General features: G+C 39.2%; 4 protein-coding genes across 10 annotated transcripts in view; 2 read left to right on the forward strand and 2 right to left on the reverse strand.

The window, feature by feature from the left end:
* LOC141441647 (phosphoenolpyruvate carboxykinase [GTP]-like) overlaps positions 1 to 4947 on the forward strand; it is a 42432-nt gene extending 37485 nt beyond the window's left edge. For all 4 annotated transcript variants that reach the window (XM_074106441.1, XM_074106439.1, XM_074106442.1 and 1 more), the window contains 8 exons: positions 498 to 647; positions 1265 to 1368; positions 1953 to 2166; positions 2401 to 2593; positions 3161 to 3359; positions 3654 to 3803; positions 4034 to 4231; positions 4347 to 4947. In XM_074106441.1, coding sequence (XP_073962542.1) covers positions 498 to 647; positions 1265 to 1368; positions 1953 to 2166; positions 2401 to 2593; positions 3161 to 3359; positions 3654 to 3803; positions 4034 to 4231; positions 4347 to 4451 — 1313 coding nt within the window. In that variant the 3' untranslated portion in view covers positions 4452 to 4947. The remainder of the gene's footprint in view (positions 1 to 497; positions 648 to 1264; positions 1369 to 1952; positions 2167 to 2400; positions 2594 to 3160; positions 3360 to 3653; positions 3804 to 4033; positions 4232 to 4346) is intronic.
* Positions 4918 to 16425, reverse strand: LOC141441650 (sister chromatid cohesion protein DCC1). 4 transcript variants are annotated; one of them, XM_074106447.1, is made up of 5 exons: positions 16323 to 16425; positions 8049 to 8239; positions 6461 to 7269; positions 5395 to 5558; positions 4918 to 5119 (listed from the first exon to the last, which is right to left on the reverse strand). In XM_074106447.1, the coding sequence occupies exons 2-5, from the start codon at positions 8149 to 8151 to the stop codon at positions 5014 to 5016; spliced, it is 1182 nt and encodes a 393-aa protein (XP_073962548.1). In that variant the 5' UTR covers positions 8152 to 8239; positions 16323 to 16425; the 3' UTR covers positions 4918 to 5013. The 4 variants fall into 4 exon arrangements, with proteins under 4 accessions (XP_073962548.1, XP_073962547.1, XP_073962546.1 ...); XM_074106446.1 differs by lacking the exon at positions 16323 to 16425 and adding an exon at positions 16189 to 16315; XM_074106445.1 differs by lacking the exon at positions 16323 to 16425 and adding an exon at positions 11272 to 11386 and having other exon boundaries at positions 6461 to 7176.
* Tim23 (translocase of inner mitochondrial membrane 23) lies at positions 8637 to 10182 on the forward strand. The gene is made up of 3 exons (XM_074106448.1): positions 8637 to 8995; positions 9074 to 9181; positions 9663 to 10182. The coding sequence occupies exons 1-3, from the start codon at positions 8776 to 8778 to the stop codon at positions 9920 to 9922; spliced, it is 588 nt and encodes a 195-aa protein (XP_073962549.1). The 5' UTR covers positions 8637 to 8775; the 3' UTR covers positions 9923 to 10182.
* On the reverse strand, positions 14205 to 16072 carry LOC141441648 (protein DENND6A). The gene has a single exon (XM_074106443.1). The coding sequence runs from the start codon at positions 15887 to 15889 to the stop codon at positions 14207 to 14209; it is 1683 nt and encodes a 560-aa protein (XP_073962544.1). The 5' UTR covers positions 15890 to 16072; the 3' UTR covers positions 14205 to 14206.

Below are 16425 nucleotides of genomic sequence, written 5' to 3' on the forward strand. Positions count from 1 at the left end.
CTAAATTCAGTGGGTGATTTCCAGCAGGTTCCTAATTTCGTTAAGTCTTCTAAGTCAGAAAGGTAATAAATAAGTGTACTGTTTCAGCAAAAAGCGTTGTGCAACCGATTGATACTTACCTGCAGTAGATAACTTGTACCTACAATACGCGAAAGGACGTTGCTGAGCTTTATGCTCATTCATTACGCACTTACGTTACGACGACGGCTTGGTTGTCAAGCTGGTAACAATCGGCAGTGCATATTGGTGGTCGCGACGATCGGGCAGCCAATTATGTGTCACCTCGCGACTTACACACCGAGTCGTTGAGTCGCCCGAACAATTAGTGTGTGTAGGTTGGAAACAAAACAAAGTACCTATAGAAGTCACCATTTCTGGCGAACATATCACACGTTACGTATATACGAGTATATCATACCTTAAACGTTTGACGGATCTTCGACTCCTTTACATCTACGCAATTCTGAATTGCCCCTGACCATGCCTTACCCCGACAGGTAGCAAAGTGCTGGAAGCCTTACGTAACGACGAGCAGTTCGTCCGCTGCTTGCACGCGGTGGGCGGCGGCGGCATCCCCGGCTGGCCCTGCGACCCGCCGCGGACCATCATCCTGCACAAACCCACTGACAACGAGATCGTCAGCTACGGTAAGAGACGATTGTAGCAACTCCTAGCGCCACCTAATGAGCAAATATACAAACTCCGACCTAATCCTACATCGTGCTATCGAAGTTTCTCAACTCTGGACGCATATGTATAAATTCCGTTGCCCTTCCTATGGGCTTCGGTCCCCGGGCATAACATCCGCCGGGGAGAGATCTATATTGTATGTAGCCTCTCCCACCAAATATGATCAACAGAAAACATAACGAAAAAAAGTTTAGATGATCTCTAGTTTATGACAGCTTCGAAAATATGCCCAGTGGATGTTTCTAGGTAGTAGGGTGACACGGCACCAATCATGGACATGTTAAGCCAGTAGTACTTACCCAGTAATGGACAACAAGGATTCAATGCCTTCTAGCTCACCATTCATGAACTTTACTACTTATGATCAGTCATCTGAACATAGATATACCTAGTGTTATTCGATTAAAAAAAAGTAGAGTCTGTTTCTTAAAATTTGGGTTACCAGAAAAAAAAACCATTATTGGTTCTTATCCATGACGGTGCCTTCACCTTACTCGTGTGAATGATCAGTTCACAAACTCTACACAGTTTAGTGTAAGTAGAGTATCTTCTTTACATAAGCGTGTTATTTCAGGCAGCGGATACGGTGGCAACAGCCTCCTGGGCAAGAAGTGCTTCGCTCTGCGACTAGGGTCCGTCATCGCGCGCCGAGAGGGCTGGCTTGCGGAGCATATGCTGGTGAATAATCCCACTTTACTGCTAAACTTACACTACCTATCCCCATCTATCGGTACTGTCTCTGCCGAAAGAAAACATAATTTCATACATATTTACTTAAGCCCCATTTAGACTATGCGAGAACTTGCATGCAAGTTTCACTACATTGCGGTATTTGTTTGACAGCTGAATTCATTGTACCTCAATAGTGTGAGATGTAATTCAACTTGTATGCAAGCTCTTGAATGGTATAAATAGGCTTTAGCCAGCTCCCATTTTTAGCCTTTCTGTATTTTCAATTGTTAAATTACGGTACCATTTTTCGACTTCAAACTTCGTTAGGTACAAACAGCAGGACTACTACGAAACTCGAAGTTCGTGTCGCGCGGTCCCTCTGACACATACTATTTAATTTAATACGAGAGCGAGAGGGACGGGGAGTTTCGAGTTTCGTAGTAGCCCTGCTGAGCCGAGACGGGACACGAAATATGTGGCTGGCATGTCATCCATATAGGCACCTCGTTTAGCTCACGTTACTTCTAAGTATATCTTTTAGTTTCGTGGAAAATGTTAAGGACATTCTTCTAACCACACAATTGTTTCAGATCGTTGGTATCACCGACCCACAAGGCCGCAAGCGCTACATTGCGGCCGCTTTCCCCTCGGCCTGTGGCAAGACCAACTTGGCTATGATGACGCCCAGCCTGCCCGGGTATAAGGTGGAATGCGTCGGCGACGACATTGCTTGGATGAAGTTTGATAAGAACGGGGTGTTGAGGGCGATTAATCCTGAGAACGGGTTCTTTGGAGTTGCTCCAGGTTAGTATCCGCAGCCGCAGAATAATCTCTTCACAATCTTCACACGAAGAATATTATCAATCAAAATAGTTTTTTTCTTTTTAATGCACGCCGTCGTCTAAGTTTTTTTAAGACAACTTTATTGAGATTCTTATTTTTAACGTTAGATCTGTGGTCTGCATATTGACCGATAACAAACAAGTGTACATTTTCTTTAAGAAAAAATCTAAGCGTAAAATTTTGTTTATTCTACAGGTACTTCCGAATCAACGAATCCCATTGCAATGGCGTCAGTATTCAAAGACACGGTGTTCACCAACGTGGCGGAGACAATTGACGGTGGCGTCTGGTGGGAAGGCATGAGCAAGGCCCCGGAAAGTCTCATCGACTGGAAGGGACAAGTTTGGGATCCTAGCAAGAAGACCCCGGCTGCTCATCCGAATTCCAGGTTAGTTGGCTGAAAGACATTAGCTTTGGTCAAAGAGTATTAGAGAAAGCTTTGGCCCATCCAACAGTTCCCTATCTCTTTTCATGAAAAAGTGTTGCCAGCGCTAAAACACTCTCCCGAAAGTTGAGGTAGTTGTTCACAATTTAACTCACCAAATAGAGGACGCCACCACTGTTACTAACCGCAACTTTCTGTGCATTTACGATCCCTGGCGTACCATCAGCCAAATATGTGGTCTTTGGTCTACCACCCTAAAGTTGATAATCGTTTGCATGTCTTAAAACAATAATGCCAATAGACGTGTCTGTCAACTTGACTAAGCGACATTTTTTTAAGATAGCGAGTTATATATACATATTTGGAATCAGTAATCATTTGATAGGAACTTGTTTAAAAATGATAGACCATTTATTTGGCTGATGGTACCTACTACTAAAAAAGTAAACTGAATTTTAAAAACAGTAACAAAGTTTATTTATTTATTTAGTATTATATATATCTCTTGAAATGTATAGGTACTTTGAACTTTAGTCGATATGTAAGTATAAATATACTTTTGCTCCTCAGATTCTGCACACCAGCGGAAAATTGTCCGATGATTGACGGCGATTGGGAAAGTCCTGAAGGAGTACCGATTTCTGCTATTCTACTGGGCGGGCGGCGACCGGCGGGAGTGCCGTTGGTCGTAGAAGCCCGGGACTGGGAGCACGGCGTATTCATGGGCGCTGCCATGCGCTCTGAAGCCACTGCTGCTGCTGAGCACAGCGTAAGTTACCCCTGGTTTATACCAAAGCAGGGTTGAAATGGTAAACTACACTACAATTAACTATTAGTAATGGACCGAGTTTTTTGCTCTCTGGATAATATAAGCAAAGATTTATTTATTAATCTCATTAGTATTGTAGAATCAGTTATCAGATCTCAGATAGAATAGAACCAGTAATATTTTTTTAAGTTTAACAAGGTATAGTATAAAATTACATTCATGTTTAAAGTTGGTAAAACTAAAATCTGTATTTCGCAACAAATAATAATAAATAATTATTTTCATTGGCTTTAGAGCAAAGTGGTTATGCACGACCCGTTCGCCATGCGTCCATTCTTCGGCTACAACTTCGGCGAGTACCTGCAGCACTGGCTGTCCATGCCTCGGGCTGGCCGCAGCATGCCCAAGATTTTCCACGTCAACTGGTTCAGGAAGGATGCGGAGGTAATTATACTATCATTATTTTGCATTGATCAATCTTAAAATGAATAATACAAGTGTCAATATCATTGTGTCGTTTACCTACATTGCTGATGGACAAGCAAACTTTTGATCTTTTTTGACTTGAGGAGAATTTGCTCGACACAGAGTGGTTCCTTATTATTTTTGTTAATGTATTATTCAAAAAACCACACTTTGAGCTACTTGATATAAGTAGTAACATATTCTTCCAGGGCAAATTCCTCTGGCCGGGCTTCGGTGAGAATTCTCGCGTGCTTGACTGGGTACTGCGCCGCTGTGACAATGAACCTTGCCATGTGGAGACTCCACTCGGATTTGTGCCCACTGAAGGAGCCCTAAACACTGACGGTCTTGGCGAAGTCAACATAAAAGAATTATTCAGTATTCCCAAAGACTTCTGGATGCAGGAGGTACGTGTCAAATGCAGTGTTGCCACTAGGTGTTAGTTGCTATCTGTGTTGTATATTTTTATGGAATGTAATAATTTCGCGGATTATTTATTTTTAACTTTTTTGCTGTCCCCAGGCAGATGCTGTGGAAAGATATTTCAAGGAGGAAGTGGGTGAAGATTTGCCGAAGCAAATGTGGGAACAGCTGGACATACTTAGGAATAATATTAAGCAATCTTAGATACCAAGAGACCAAAGATATAAAACAACCTAATTCTATGTAAATCTATAAAGTCCTCAGACCTTGCGAACTGTTACGTGAAAATGAATTGTAATACTGAATTTCTGTTTCATGATTAACATTTTATTTTAAACAAAGGGAGCGTAAGAACAAGATAGTAATTTTATTATAAATGCATTTAAAGAACGTATTCAATGCTAATCACTGTGGCTAATCATTCCTCCTAAATAATGTAATTATAAGTTAAATTTAATAACATACATAATTTGATTTTAATCGATATTGAATCGATGTTATGTAACAGTAAATTATCAAACGAATAATTAACTGACGGATGAATGAGATGTGAAGTAAATTGCAAAGGCTGTGCTAATTAAGTTACGACGAAAATGTAAATAATTGTGCTCAAATTAATAGAAAATCAATTTTTAGTGTACAATATATTATTTTTAACTAAAGAAAGATATTAAAGAATAAACGTTTATTTTTAAATTCATGTATTGACTTATACTTCGTATCAGTACCTTTTGGCTCATTATTCAGTAGATCGTTTGAAATCAGTTTACTTCATATGTTTCGCAGAGAATACTCTAACGCCATCTTGGGTGGAAGCGCGCGCATACTTTGTGAGAAGAGCGTTGACGTTCAACTTTTCCGTGGCATAGCATCTGAAATATACATATATACTCATACTCACAATTATAGGTTACCCAAACCGTTAAGTTAGATACTACGAAGGCTCAAATAACTTTAATATTACTATTGAGAATAAACAATATGGAGCTGACCAAAATAACAGTTTCTATATTTGTTTCGAAAAGTAACGAAGAGATTCCACGGACACTCAATTTATTTGTTTGATTAACTTATATTTTTTCAAACTACAGACAATTATAGTTTTCGCGACTTGTGCAATAATTAAAAGATCAATAAAACCACTCACTCGATATATGGCGATATTTGATCGACTGTCCACTTAGGTTTAGTTCGAAAGAGGACTTTGAAGCGTTCATTGATATTTTCTGGCAAGTCACTCTCCACGAAACCCCATATCACTTGAGGTGAGCTAGACTTGTCCACTAACGCTATACCAGATAGCATTGATTCCTGTAAAAAATAACATTATTAATATCCACTTTACAGTGTAAAGCTAATAACTATCTGTCGCGCTTAGCGGCTAGCGGGGCAGCTTGTAGGAGATAAAGTAAACAATGAATTATCTGAAGACACGATTCTCCTACTGAACGCGGCATGAGAGTTCAGGGTGAAGGTTCGTACAAGTGGTTGGTTCAGGAATTACTGGCAGGCACTTTCCTGGCTGGACGTGCTGGACGGAGGAAGCCTCTTGGGCAGCCGGTGCGCTGGCCAGGTGGTTACCGGAGGTGCAGATGATGTAAAGACATCGGAGAATTCTACTCCGTAGGGAGTCTCCTTGAGTTCGACGATTTTTTTTTATAGTAATAATTTGAAGATATTAAGTAAATTAAATAAATAATTAATTAGCTTAGGACTTTTTAGTACTGGTTGCTGCTCTAAGATGTGCTCGAAGTGAAGCTTTCAGCCGAGCTTTCCTTTTTAAAGGTCGTTGACCTGCGATCAGCCGTCCGAATCAGCTGTTAGACACAAACCGTAAGACGCAGGCGAGAGTGCAATTTTATATAAGCTATAAACTCAGGAAGTTAACTATTTTTATTCAGAACCCATTTTAGAGTATTTATTTTTAATAATAACATTTTCGATAACATTTACCGCGTATACCGCGCTACCGCGTGATATAACTATAATCTTCATAGATAGCAAAGTAATATCCGTTATATTTTATAAAGCCACAAAATGTTGTTCTTAGATAGATATAAAAATTCGTAAATTCAAATTATTTTGGATATAGGTACTGTGTCATATCACACAACTGATTATTCAAAAAGTATCTCACAACAAAACTTGATTCAGTCCGTTATACATTTATCTATGCCTCTATGCAGAATGTTCATAAAAAATATTGAACTTACATCTGTAACCATTCCCTCTGGAACCGAATCTCTCCATGCTTGCAAAAACTCTGCTAGGTTGAATTTTCCCGCACTTTTCAATAGCACTCTTGCTAAGAATCTGCAAACTTTATCTTGCCTGTACTGATAATACTGAACACCGTCCTCTTTAGTTGACTCTACTGTGTAGAACTTAAACATACTCTCTAGAATAGTAAGAGGTACTAGATCTTTCAAACTATCAAGAGTGTTTTCCTTCGTTATTTTCTCAAGTGGCCACGAGTTCTCTTCAATAAGATCTAGCATATACGACAGAACTCTAAATTCGTAATCAAATTCTAGTAATCTAATGTACCCGTCTATTTTAATAGCTTGAATGCTTTCTAATTCTTCGTCCAACTCTTTTCGAGATGCTTGCACTTCTTCAAATATAGCTTCATACGTTAACAACTTCGATTTGTCTATAGCATACTCTAGTTCCATGCCCTGATACGAAGAAGGTTCTAAAAGCTTCTGCAGTTTGTTTAAGCGAGGTTTACAAGGTTTCACTTCGTAGTAGGTAAAAAAAGTGTCCACAACTTCTTTGTGTTCAATTTTTCTTGGTGGTTTGTTGCCTTCATCGGATTCTGTGGACTTATTTAGACTCGTGTTTGATTTTTCGAAGGAGGTATCCGAGTCATCCATGGACTTATCAGCTATTGTCTCGTCTAAACCTGTGGCGGCAGCGAACAACAAATCTGGAACCAACATGAGGCTGTTGGACGTTTCTGCTTCTTTAACGTCGTAAGTTTTGGTAGATGTGCAAAGGACCACATTTTCCTCAGGATCCCCTAGTAATAAGGAAGAACAAAACAATAACATAAATTACAACAAACTGAAACTTAGGAAATATTTATATGGTGGATGAAAAAAAGCATCACTCGACTTACTAGATATATAGGAAAGGAATACATCTAATTGGCAATGTAAAGCTTTCATGAAATATTAATCATTCATATTGACCATGGGAATCGTGTGCCCAAAAAAAGCATACCAAATAAACTACTTAATAATTGGCATCCAGATCGATTTTCAGCTTATTAGTGAATCGAGTCGAGAGCGATTAACCATTGTAGAAAAAGCAAATAAAGATTTTATAGTTTGATGACACAATTTGATAATGAAGAATTTGATATCGGTATAAACTGTTTCACAATATGCTATTTAATAACATAGGCGTTTATGATGGTCATGTTTCAGGCCAATGCTATTAAATGTTGAAGTTCCGGCCTGCGGAGGTGATTGATGCCCGACCACAACAATTTCAGTACTTTCAGTACTTTCGTCTAATTCAGGGTTTCTTAAAGTGGGGTACATGGACCCCTTAGGGGTCCGTAGCATGTGTATTAGGCGTCCGCAGTAGGTCAGTCTGTAAACATATTTATTAGGAAATTTCCAAAAAACTTTTTTGATAGGGGTCCGTGGAATTGTTTAAATTGTGAGTCTCATTCTAATTGAAAAATGGTTTGCAAATTTTGAAACCACAACTTACATGCGTACTTAGGTAGGTACATACGTGCTTACATACGAACGTTGCAAGATAAATATAAAAGCTTGTAAATAAAAATACCTTTGAATAGCAACTCGTTGCCTGCTTCGATTTCGTTCAGCAGGGTGGCATCAAGTAGCATCAGTCTGAGATTTTCGTTTTTATTGGTTGCATCCGGGAACATCAGAACTTGAGTGACTTCAGTGAGCTCTGACTCGTGTAGTTTTGCCGTTTTGATTATTTTCCGAATTTCCTCAGAAGTCCTTTCCTCTCTGCAATTTTTAAAGTGAGAAATCGAGAATACAAATTTACTATGATAAGTAATGGTAAACAATCAAAAAACTCAATTCTCAAAGGGCCGGCAACGCATCCGTAACTCAGCCTATGTTATGGATATCCATGAGCGGCGGTGATTGCTTTCCATCAGGTGACCACCTGCTCGTTTACCCCATATTATACAAAAAATTGGTACTTAATCGCAAATATCACCGGATTAAGTTTTACATTCATGCAAATATTTAGCTTTGATCGAGAATATACCTAATTCCCGCCTGAACAAGTATAAAAAAAAGTGTCGAAAATATTTATTTATGCTTGAAAAAATAATGAGGAGATTTAAAAATTATTGACACTGGCCTTAAATAAGTTTTTCGGCAAATTCAAGCCGAAGCCGAATATTTTTTAGACTGGCAACACCACCTGACTTGACCTTTCATACTTTTGACATATAGAAGAATTCGATTTCGTAAATTATTCACGATTGCCGAAACATAGGTTTAGATTAGTTAAAATTAGTGTACAAACTAAAATGTCTCTTTTTGGTGATATATTACCGATACCCAAGAATGAGGAGAAGGATCAGGGTAAAGGAGGCGCTTCGTTGTCTCCTTACCTCAACTTCGATCCTCACTACATACCGAAAATGCAGCCAGAATTCTTGTACCCAGATGATAGTCACATGGCAACCACTGCTAGAAGGTCAAACGTAGCTCTACCCATCATTGGAATGTCTTTCATGACTGGTTCAGGTATTGATTTGACTTAATAAAGTTGTGAGTTATAACCTCAAAATTGTTTACATAATTGTACGTGAATTATATTTTTAGGGCTGGGAAGCATGGCTGGGCTGTATAAAGGCCTTCGAGCGACTACTCTGGCGGGGCAGACCGGCAAAGTTCGGCGAACTCAAGTTGTCAACTATGTTATGAAGCACGGTTAGTTGAAAGATCTCATATAGACAAGCCAAGGTCTTGCATCAAAAACTAACTTATTACAGTAACCAATTTTAACGTGCAGTTTATATATAAATCAACGTTATATTTTCAATCAGTAAGGTCAGGATTTTTTTTGTTAGGGGACATAAGAAGTAGAAGGGTGAGCTGAGGGTGAGCTTGGTGGGTTTGGGAATATCGGGGGAGGATGTAATGTGAAATGGATTTCATTGGGCAGTTTAAAAGGATGTAGTTTGTGGTACCCTCCATGCTGCATGTACTGTATTCTATTCTATTCTATTCATATCGAAAGGGGTTTGATTACTGGCTTAACATTAGTTTCTTGATGCCACTCACGCTAAGTGATGTATAATGGCTATTCCATCAATAATGACAAGCTTTTCAATTTGGATCACTCTATGATGGTTAGTGTAACCCAACTGATACACCTATATGCGCTAAAGTACATTATTCTAACTTCCAGGCACAACTACTGGCTGTACCCTGGGAATCATTGCGTCATTCTACTCATGCATTGCCCTCGGAGTGACCTGGATTCGGGACAAGGAAGACACCACTAACACCTTCATAGCTGCTGCCACCACCGGCATGATTTACAAAAGCACAGCGGGCCTTCGCTCAGTAGGCCTCGGCGCTGCAGTCGGCCTCACCCTCGCAGGAGTATACACATTAGTTACAGACAATGACAACATCTGGAGCAAAGCACAGTACAACAGATTGTGATCCCACTACCGCCTATCTAGTTTTATGTAAATAATAGACTGTTAATTTAAGTTGTTTTATGTTATGCAATCAGCACCAAAGGATCTGGGGAGCGCACAGTACTTAGTCACGCCATGTCTCGCGCGCTCGCTCTGATCGAATGTGTAATCAGTGCTTCCATAGCCTGTTAGCGATCGTGAACCCGTGTCAAAGCAGGAACAGCACAATTATACATTAAGCCTGTTAAATTTTAATAAAACGAATTATTTGAAAAATTAAAATGTTTATTTCATTTACAATTTTTACATTGATTCCATTTGGCGGCGTGTAAAATGCGGCATCGTGATGGTTACTAGATAGTCGCAAGAGCGCTAGATGTCGCCACAAGGTATCAATCAACCTTTGTGTTACAAAGTTGTTGCTGTATTGTGTATTATGTTGTGTTTCAATTTCAAAAAAACCTGAACTAAGAACAAAGCAACAGAAATGGCAATATGACTATCCCACACTTACATACTTTTAATAGGATATACTGTATGTTCATTGAAGTATGAGACTGCCCATTGTCAGAAATAATATTGCTACAGATAATCCCCTCCAATGTTTTACATGTAAGGTCCTTACTTTCAAGACTGCCTAGAATCAAAATTGTTGCATCTTCATATCATAATGAAATTAATCAACATGAAAACTTTGAACAACCAAAATCTTGGTGGCATCTAGAACTTTGTTTACTATCTGATATCCATCATTTACACTGTACAAACATGTCAAGCTTACATGGCAAGACATAACTATGGATATGTTAGTTGGATAGTGGAGACAAGTTATTACTTTAATTCAAGCTTATTTTTATTTACGTTGAGCAATAGGAGCTAGCTAGAAACTAAAATCATAATTATAATATATACTGACACATTACGCATTTTTCTCATACATATAGGTACCTACATATCTTGGAAATTCTACATCAAGCAAGATAATTTTGTTATAATATGTAGCTTTTAGCTCATTAAAATAAAGAAATTCCATAGAAGACGTACATACATACAAAAGGTATAAATGGCTATCTGTCGATCACCAACTTTTAAAGCAGTTTCTAAAGTTTGGCACATTTGCAAAAAAATACATAAGACAAATGACTTGTATAGTGCATAATGCAATAGTACATTGTGTCTTAAGGGCGGTAAATAAGGAATTACGAACGAGAGTCTATTAGAAGCCCGAAGTCGAAGACTGAGGGCTTTAATGAGTCGATGTTCGTAATTCTAGTACCGCCCGTGCGACATACAATGTTTTTCATCACATTTGCAAGTAAAATTTTATACTTGTAAAAGAAAAGATATAATTGTTCCAAATATTGGCGATACCTTAGGCTGTGCTCTTGGCAGCGTCGCCCTCTACCTCCCCCTCCCTCGGCATGCGCCGCAACGTGCGTGTGCATGTGGTCCATGTAGTCCTGCAGCAGCGCGCGCAGCACCATCAGTACGGGCACTGACTCATTTACCGTCCTTGGGCTTCATGAGAAGTAAATCAGTACGGGCAATGACTCATTTACCGACCACGGGTTTCATGACAATCACTTGCCAGTTTTATTTGGGGGGTTGCAACTAAGGTAGCCTGCATGTTACGACACTGTTTACGAGCAAGTGTGATGAAAACTATATTTCAGCATTTTTTGTGTCAAAGCAAGAGCAGATAAATATATTATACATATAAATACTACATTACAGACAAACAAAACGCACTAGTACAGAAGTACTGGCAAATTCCTACTACAACTGACAGAGATAACAATTATCTAAATGCCCTCTTATTTATTACCTAACTATCTATGAACATCGTACAGCCACAAAACTTAACCAGTAGGACAGCATAAACTCAACATAATTATGTAGTCTCTACAAACAAACATCGCTACAGGTTTTGCACACGCCCGAATCGAAGTTCGTATCGTGCTCTCCCTCTCACGCAGCGCAAGCGGGACGGCGAGATAAGAGGTTCGAATTTTGTAGTTCGTAGTATAGGGCCAGTAGCAGTAGCACCAGTGAAGTGACATCGGGCGGGATCGTGCAGGCAAAGAAGAGTACTACGGAGTACGGAGAATACCTACTGCGTATTGTTTGTATTGTAGATCACACACTGGATATATACTGTGCCTGTAGCCTCGGACTTCCGTAGCAAGTAGTGTATCATTCATTAATTCGCTAATCGTTAAACAATTTGTATTAGTGATTGTTCTGACAAACATTAATAAAGCGTACATTCAAAATCCAACTAGGTAGTAGGTACAGTCATCTTCAGATCAATATTAATGACCTAGATATTTAAAAGTATGGGAATAAACACGATGGGCTTGAGCATACTTGTGTTAAGATATTTTGGAGAATGTCAGGGCTCCAGTAGTCTTCCCCATAAAGGCCTACGGGAAACAGAGGTTGTATGGGATCGCCCACGAGGGGGATACCCACTAAAACCACACAAGTTCTCTTGTTGCGTTGCCAATATGGGGACGCCACGGGAGCGTGAAGTGACACCACGACGCCCACTGGCCGCTCCGAAATGAGGCTCCTTCCTTACATTCAACACCATGCAATAAGATGGCTCTACTGGACTCTATACATATCTGATGATAAATGTAGTCTACCTAACATGGTGTCTGTCCCCCATACAAAGTGCGAAATACAATCCAAAAGTCCACTTCAACATTTTGTATGCCACAATGCATCCTTTTGGATAATATGGACTAAATGAATAGGAACCGAAACTGATGTTTAATATCAAACGGATGTTCCGACTTAACGGAAACGGAATCGGAGCTCCGTAACATCCCTGGTTTATATTATGATAAACTATACTCATGGACTCATGGTATTAATATACTCGAAAATTTTACAAATTATAAATATAAATAAATGATAATTTCTGTACCTTGTCGCTTTCAGTGTTACACAATTTCGTATGGCTTTTCAAACATGACGTTAAAGTGACAAGGTACAAAAGTAATCACTTATTTATGACGTTGACTGTCCCTACTAGAGATTCTCCTATGACACAAAGGGACCAAACACTAATGTAACATTGAAATGTTTATACTTTAATTTGCAATAATTGCATTTAGTCTTCATTTAGTCAATTTCACAGATATATAAGCTAAAGCAGTATGGAACCTACGAACAAATCGATCGAAACGAACACACTCACACAGACGCGCGCTCTACACGGCCTCTGAGGGGGTCTCGCGGTACTGCTTTAGCTTATATATATACTGTGTCAATTTTGTCTTACGAAGTTATAACAACCCAGCGCCGGCCCTGGGTTATAGAAAGAGGAGCAGTCGCTCTAGGCGACAGACGGAAAGGGCCGCCATTTTCCAATTTCCAGTGCAAAAAAAAACTGAGATAGTGCCTTTTGCGAGGCGTAGAAGAGGTGTAGACAATAGATTGTCTAGGTACACTCTCTCTAGCCCTTAGCGCCATCTTTAGCCCTTAATCAAGTTAGAGTAAGCACTTGATCAAGGGCTAGAGATGGCACTGTAATAACCAAATTTAAACTTTATGCCATGGTCACAAGAATTAACATTACACAAAAGGTTTTAGGAAGAAGCCAGTCTGTTTCTTAATCCAAACAATATCATTTAGATACAATCTTAAGCTTTGTTATTATTTTAGGAAGATACATACATCTAAACTTATTACATAAGAAAGGTATGAGATAAGTATCCTACATTAGAAATAATGCCAAATATGAATATCATTGGAACATACAAACACAAATTTTGAACTAACAATTAAAGCAAAATTTACAGCAATTAATTACTAACAAATTATGTAATTGAATTTTATGATTATGCTTGAGGACTGTAAAATTGCAACTTCAATTAATTTCTGTTTATTTTCCTATTAACATTTTAACTACTTTTGTTTAATCACCATAAGTGTACCTTAAATTATTATTTACTAAAACATGCACCCAGCATGTCACCTTTATAAGAAAACTGCTCTGAATCATATTAAAGGACAATGATTGATCAGGCTAATTTTATTACCACAAAAGTGCATACTAAAGTTCACATAAGCAGGAAAAACCTGGCCAAGTTAACACTACCAAAGTCTGGTTGAATTTTAAAAGGAAAAAATAACTAAATCCTGTACAAGTTACTAATTGTCCTATTGACAAGCAACAGACAACTCGTTGCTTTTAATTAGGCTTGTTCTAACAACATACAATTGACCTGGAGTAATTTAACTGAATTTTGCAGTCCTGGCCGCAACCTCTCAGTTTTGAGGCGCAGCAGTTCTCGTGTCACAATGCCGCATTCAATATAGACTTCATATCCTCCGGGAGAACACAGTTCAGATCGTCCAACCGCCTCGCAAGCAATGTCCGAGTGTTATCAGCTACTGGGGGATTCTTCCTCAAAACCTCTCGTAATTTCAAAACCATGTCCACAATCTCCACTTCTTTCTTTCCTATTGACCATTGCTTTAAATCACTCTCTGCCAGCGCTTCGAGCTGGAGTGCATGAAGTTTATTTGTTAAATTACTATGCCTTTGGTGGAACCATGCACTAAAGTTAAGAGTCTTAAAGAAGCTTCTGTACAGACCGATCCAGTCACCTTTTATCCCTGATGTCAGCTGTGGCCCTGCCTGTTGCAAGGAAGCAAAGAAGTCTTCAGGGTTGAAGGGATTAGGTATAGGTGGAGCTCTAAATGGAGATATATTCTTCTGCAAGGGCATTAATGACGCCATATACCTTTCTAAAGGTATCATAAAGCTTTGAGTGAGCTCCAGCAGGTGTCTTTTGACCATGGCAGTCTGGACCTCTGAAGGTCGTTCAGACTTGATTCCATTATGTAGCTTCTTGATAATAGCTTTATCCTTTTCCAAAAATGTCTTGTACTGAGTGTAAACTCCAGGTGCAGTGTCTAATAATTTTATATTCCCCACTTTCCGTAATTTTGATTTTGTCAATGTTGAGTCACCCAGTTTGATTGTGTGAGGCCAATGTTGCAATGTTTTAGTAAAAAATGGATTTGTTACGCCTAAAATAACGCAAGGCGGATTATACTGTTTCCTAGTAAATTCTTTGAATTCACTATCATGAATTGTGAAATATGGTCGGTATTCAGCTGCGTATGGCAATGGCTGGATTAAATGTGTCAAAGCTTGAACTAATGCTGAGCATTCTGTCGGAGAACTTGCCATGACCACTATGGGTTCCGCAGTCAGTACCAGCTCCCAAAGTAAATGCAAGTGTGATATAACAGTTGATAAAGCATCAAAAACATTCACATCTTGTATTTGAGCTATGATGTGAGGAACATTTGGAGAATTGACTTGTTTTGCTATATCAGAACGGGTGATTTTGCCAGTCTGTTGGTTTGGTATGTATGACTGAAAAACGGAGCCTAATACAGGTAACAAAACATTTTGTCCCGCATCTAGAACAGGCCATCGATTGATGTCATGACACGCAGCCTCCAGACTGCTCTCGCCGTCTTCAAAATGCTTGGGCGCGACAAGTTGAACGACCTTGTAAAATAGGTTTATAAATGGCAACCGAGACAGTAGAATAATGCTTTTCTGGAAGTATCCACGAGGTAGCGAGGGATCTTTAACTTGACGGAAATATACGAAGCCCCAATAGTGCGTCGCGTCCGCGCGTAAAGTGGGGACACTGTCGTCGTTGTAGGTCAACTGTTGCCGCGTGAGGGGAGTGCGGGAACGCAGCCGCACGTGGAACTGCGTGTCTCCCATACAACCCGAATTAGAATCCGGGAAAGCCAAGTAACAAATATTACACTTCTCTTGATCAGTCAGCTTCACACCAGGAGGATACACGCTCTCCATCGCCTGACCTAGTTCCAGGTCGAAAGTGACCACGCAAATGCAATGTAACCAGTCCGAGAACCTACTCCACTTGGTATGGAACTCCATTTCGTCCGTGGGAATATCATTGTCTTCAAAGTTGAATCCACAAGCCATAGTAATGTTATCGTAAACATACACCGAAAAAGACACTTAAATGATTAAGCCACACTTTAGTCCACATAGTCACTACGTTTCACAGCGTATTAAGTAAAAATTACATATTTATAAACGTTTATTTTTATGTAAAATTATAAAAACAATCGGAGTGACCGTACTGTACGTAACAGCTGTTCCGTCAATATGGCCGCGCGCGCCAAACAAAACAAAAGTTTGGTTGGTTTCACAGAAAGGAATTTATCAAATTTCATCAGTTTTTTAAATAAAATCAACTTACTCACGCGGCTTGTACTTACCTAAAATCCATATTGTAGTTTTCGTTTCAAAAAACAACCAGATAATCACCAATAATTCGAAAAACAGCTACCAAAACGGACTCGTTTATTTCTCTGCGTTTAGTTTTTAACACATGAAGTTTTGATTTACTTACAGTTACACTTTGATGAACGATACCAGTTACAGCACAAAGCTAGGACTTGGCTAGGACCAAGTTTAACAAAGCAGCGATGCGTTTAGTTATTATTTTTCTGATG

The sequence above is a fragment of the Choristoneura fumiferana genome, chromosome 24, assembly GCF_025370935.1.
Source record: "Choristoneura fumiferana chromosome 24, NRCan_CFum_1, whole genome shotgun sequence".
Classification (NCBI taxonomy): domain Eukaryota; kingdom Metazoa; phylum Arthropoda; class Insecta; order Lepidoptera; family Tortricidae; genus Choristoneura; species Choristoneura fumiferana.

Excerpts from the sequence above, each read along its gene's own strand:
- Tim23 (XM_074106448.1), top strand. The coding sequence starts at position 8,776 with ATGTCTCTTTTTGGTGATATATTACCGATACCCAAGAATGAGGAGAAG. Across the intron at positions 8,996-9,073 it reads GTCTTTCATGACTGGTTCAG|GGCTGGGAAGCATGGCTGGG; the intron begins GTATTGATTTGA and ends TTATATTTTTAG. Across the intron at positions 9,182-9,662 it reads CAACTATGTTATGAAGCACG|GCACAACTACTGGCTGTACC; the intron begins GTTAGTTGAAAG and ends TCTAACTTCCAG.
- LOC141441650 (XM_074106444.1), bottom strand. The coding sequence starts at position 11,384 with ATGGTGCTGCGCGCGCTGCTGCAGGACTACATGGACCACATGCACACG. Across the intron at positions 7,270-8,048 it reads CAACGAGTTGCTATTCAAAG|GGGATCCTGAGGAAAATGTG; the intron begins GTATTTTTATTT and ends CCTTATTACTAG. Across the intron at positions 5,559-6,460 it reads CAGAGGGAATGGTTACAGAT|GAATCAATGCTATCTGGTAT; the intron begins GTAAGTTCAATA and ends TATTTTTTACAG.
- LOC141441648 (XM_074106443.1), bottom strand. The coding sequence starts at position 15,889 with ATGGCTTGTGGATTCAACTTTGAAGACAATGATATTCCCACGGACGAA.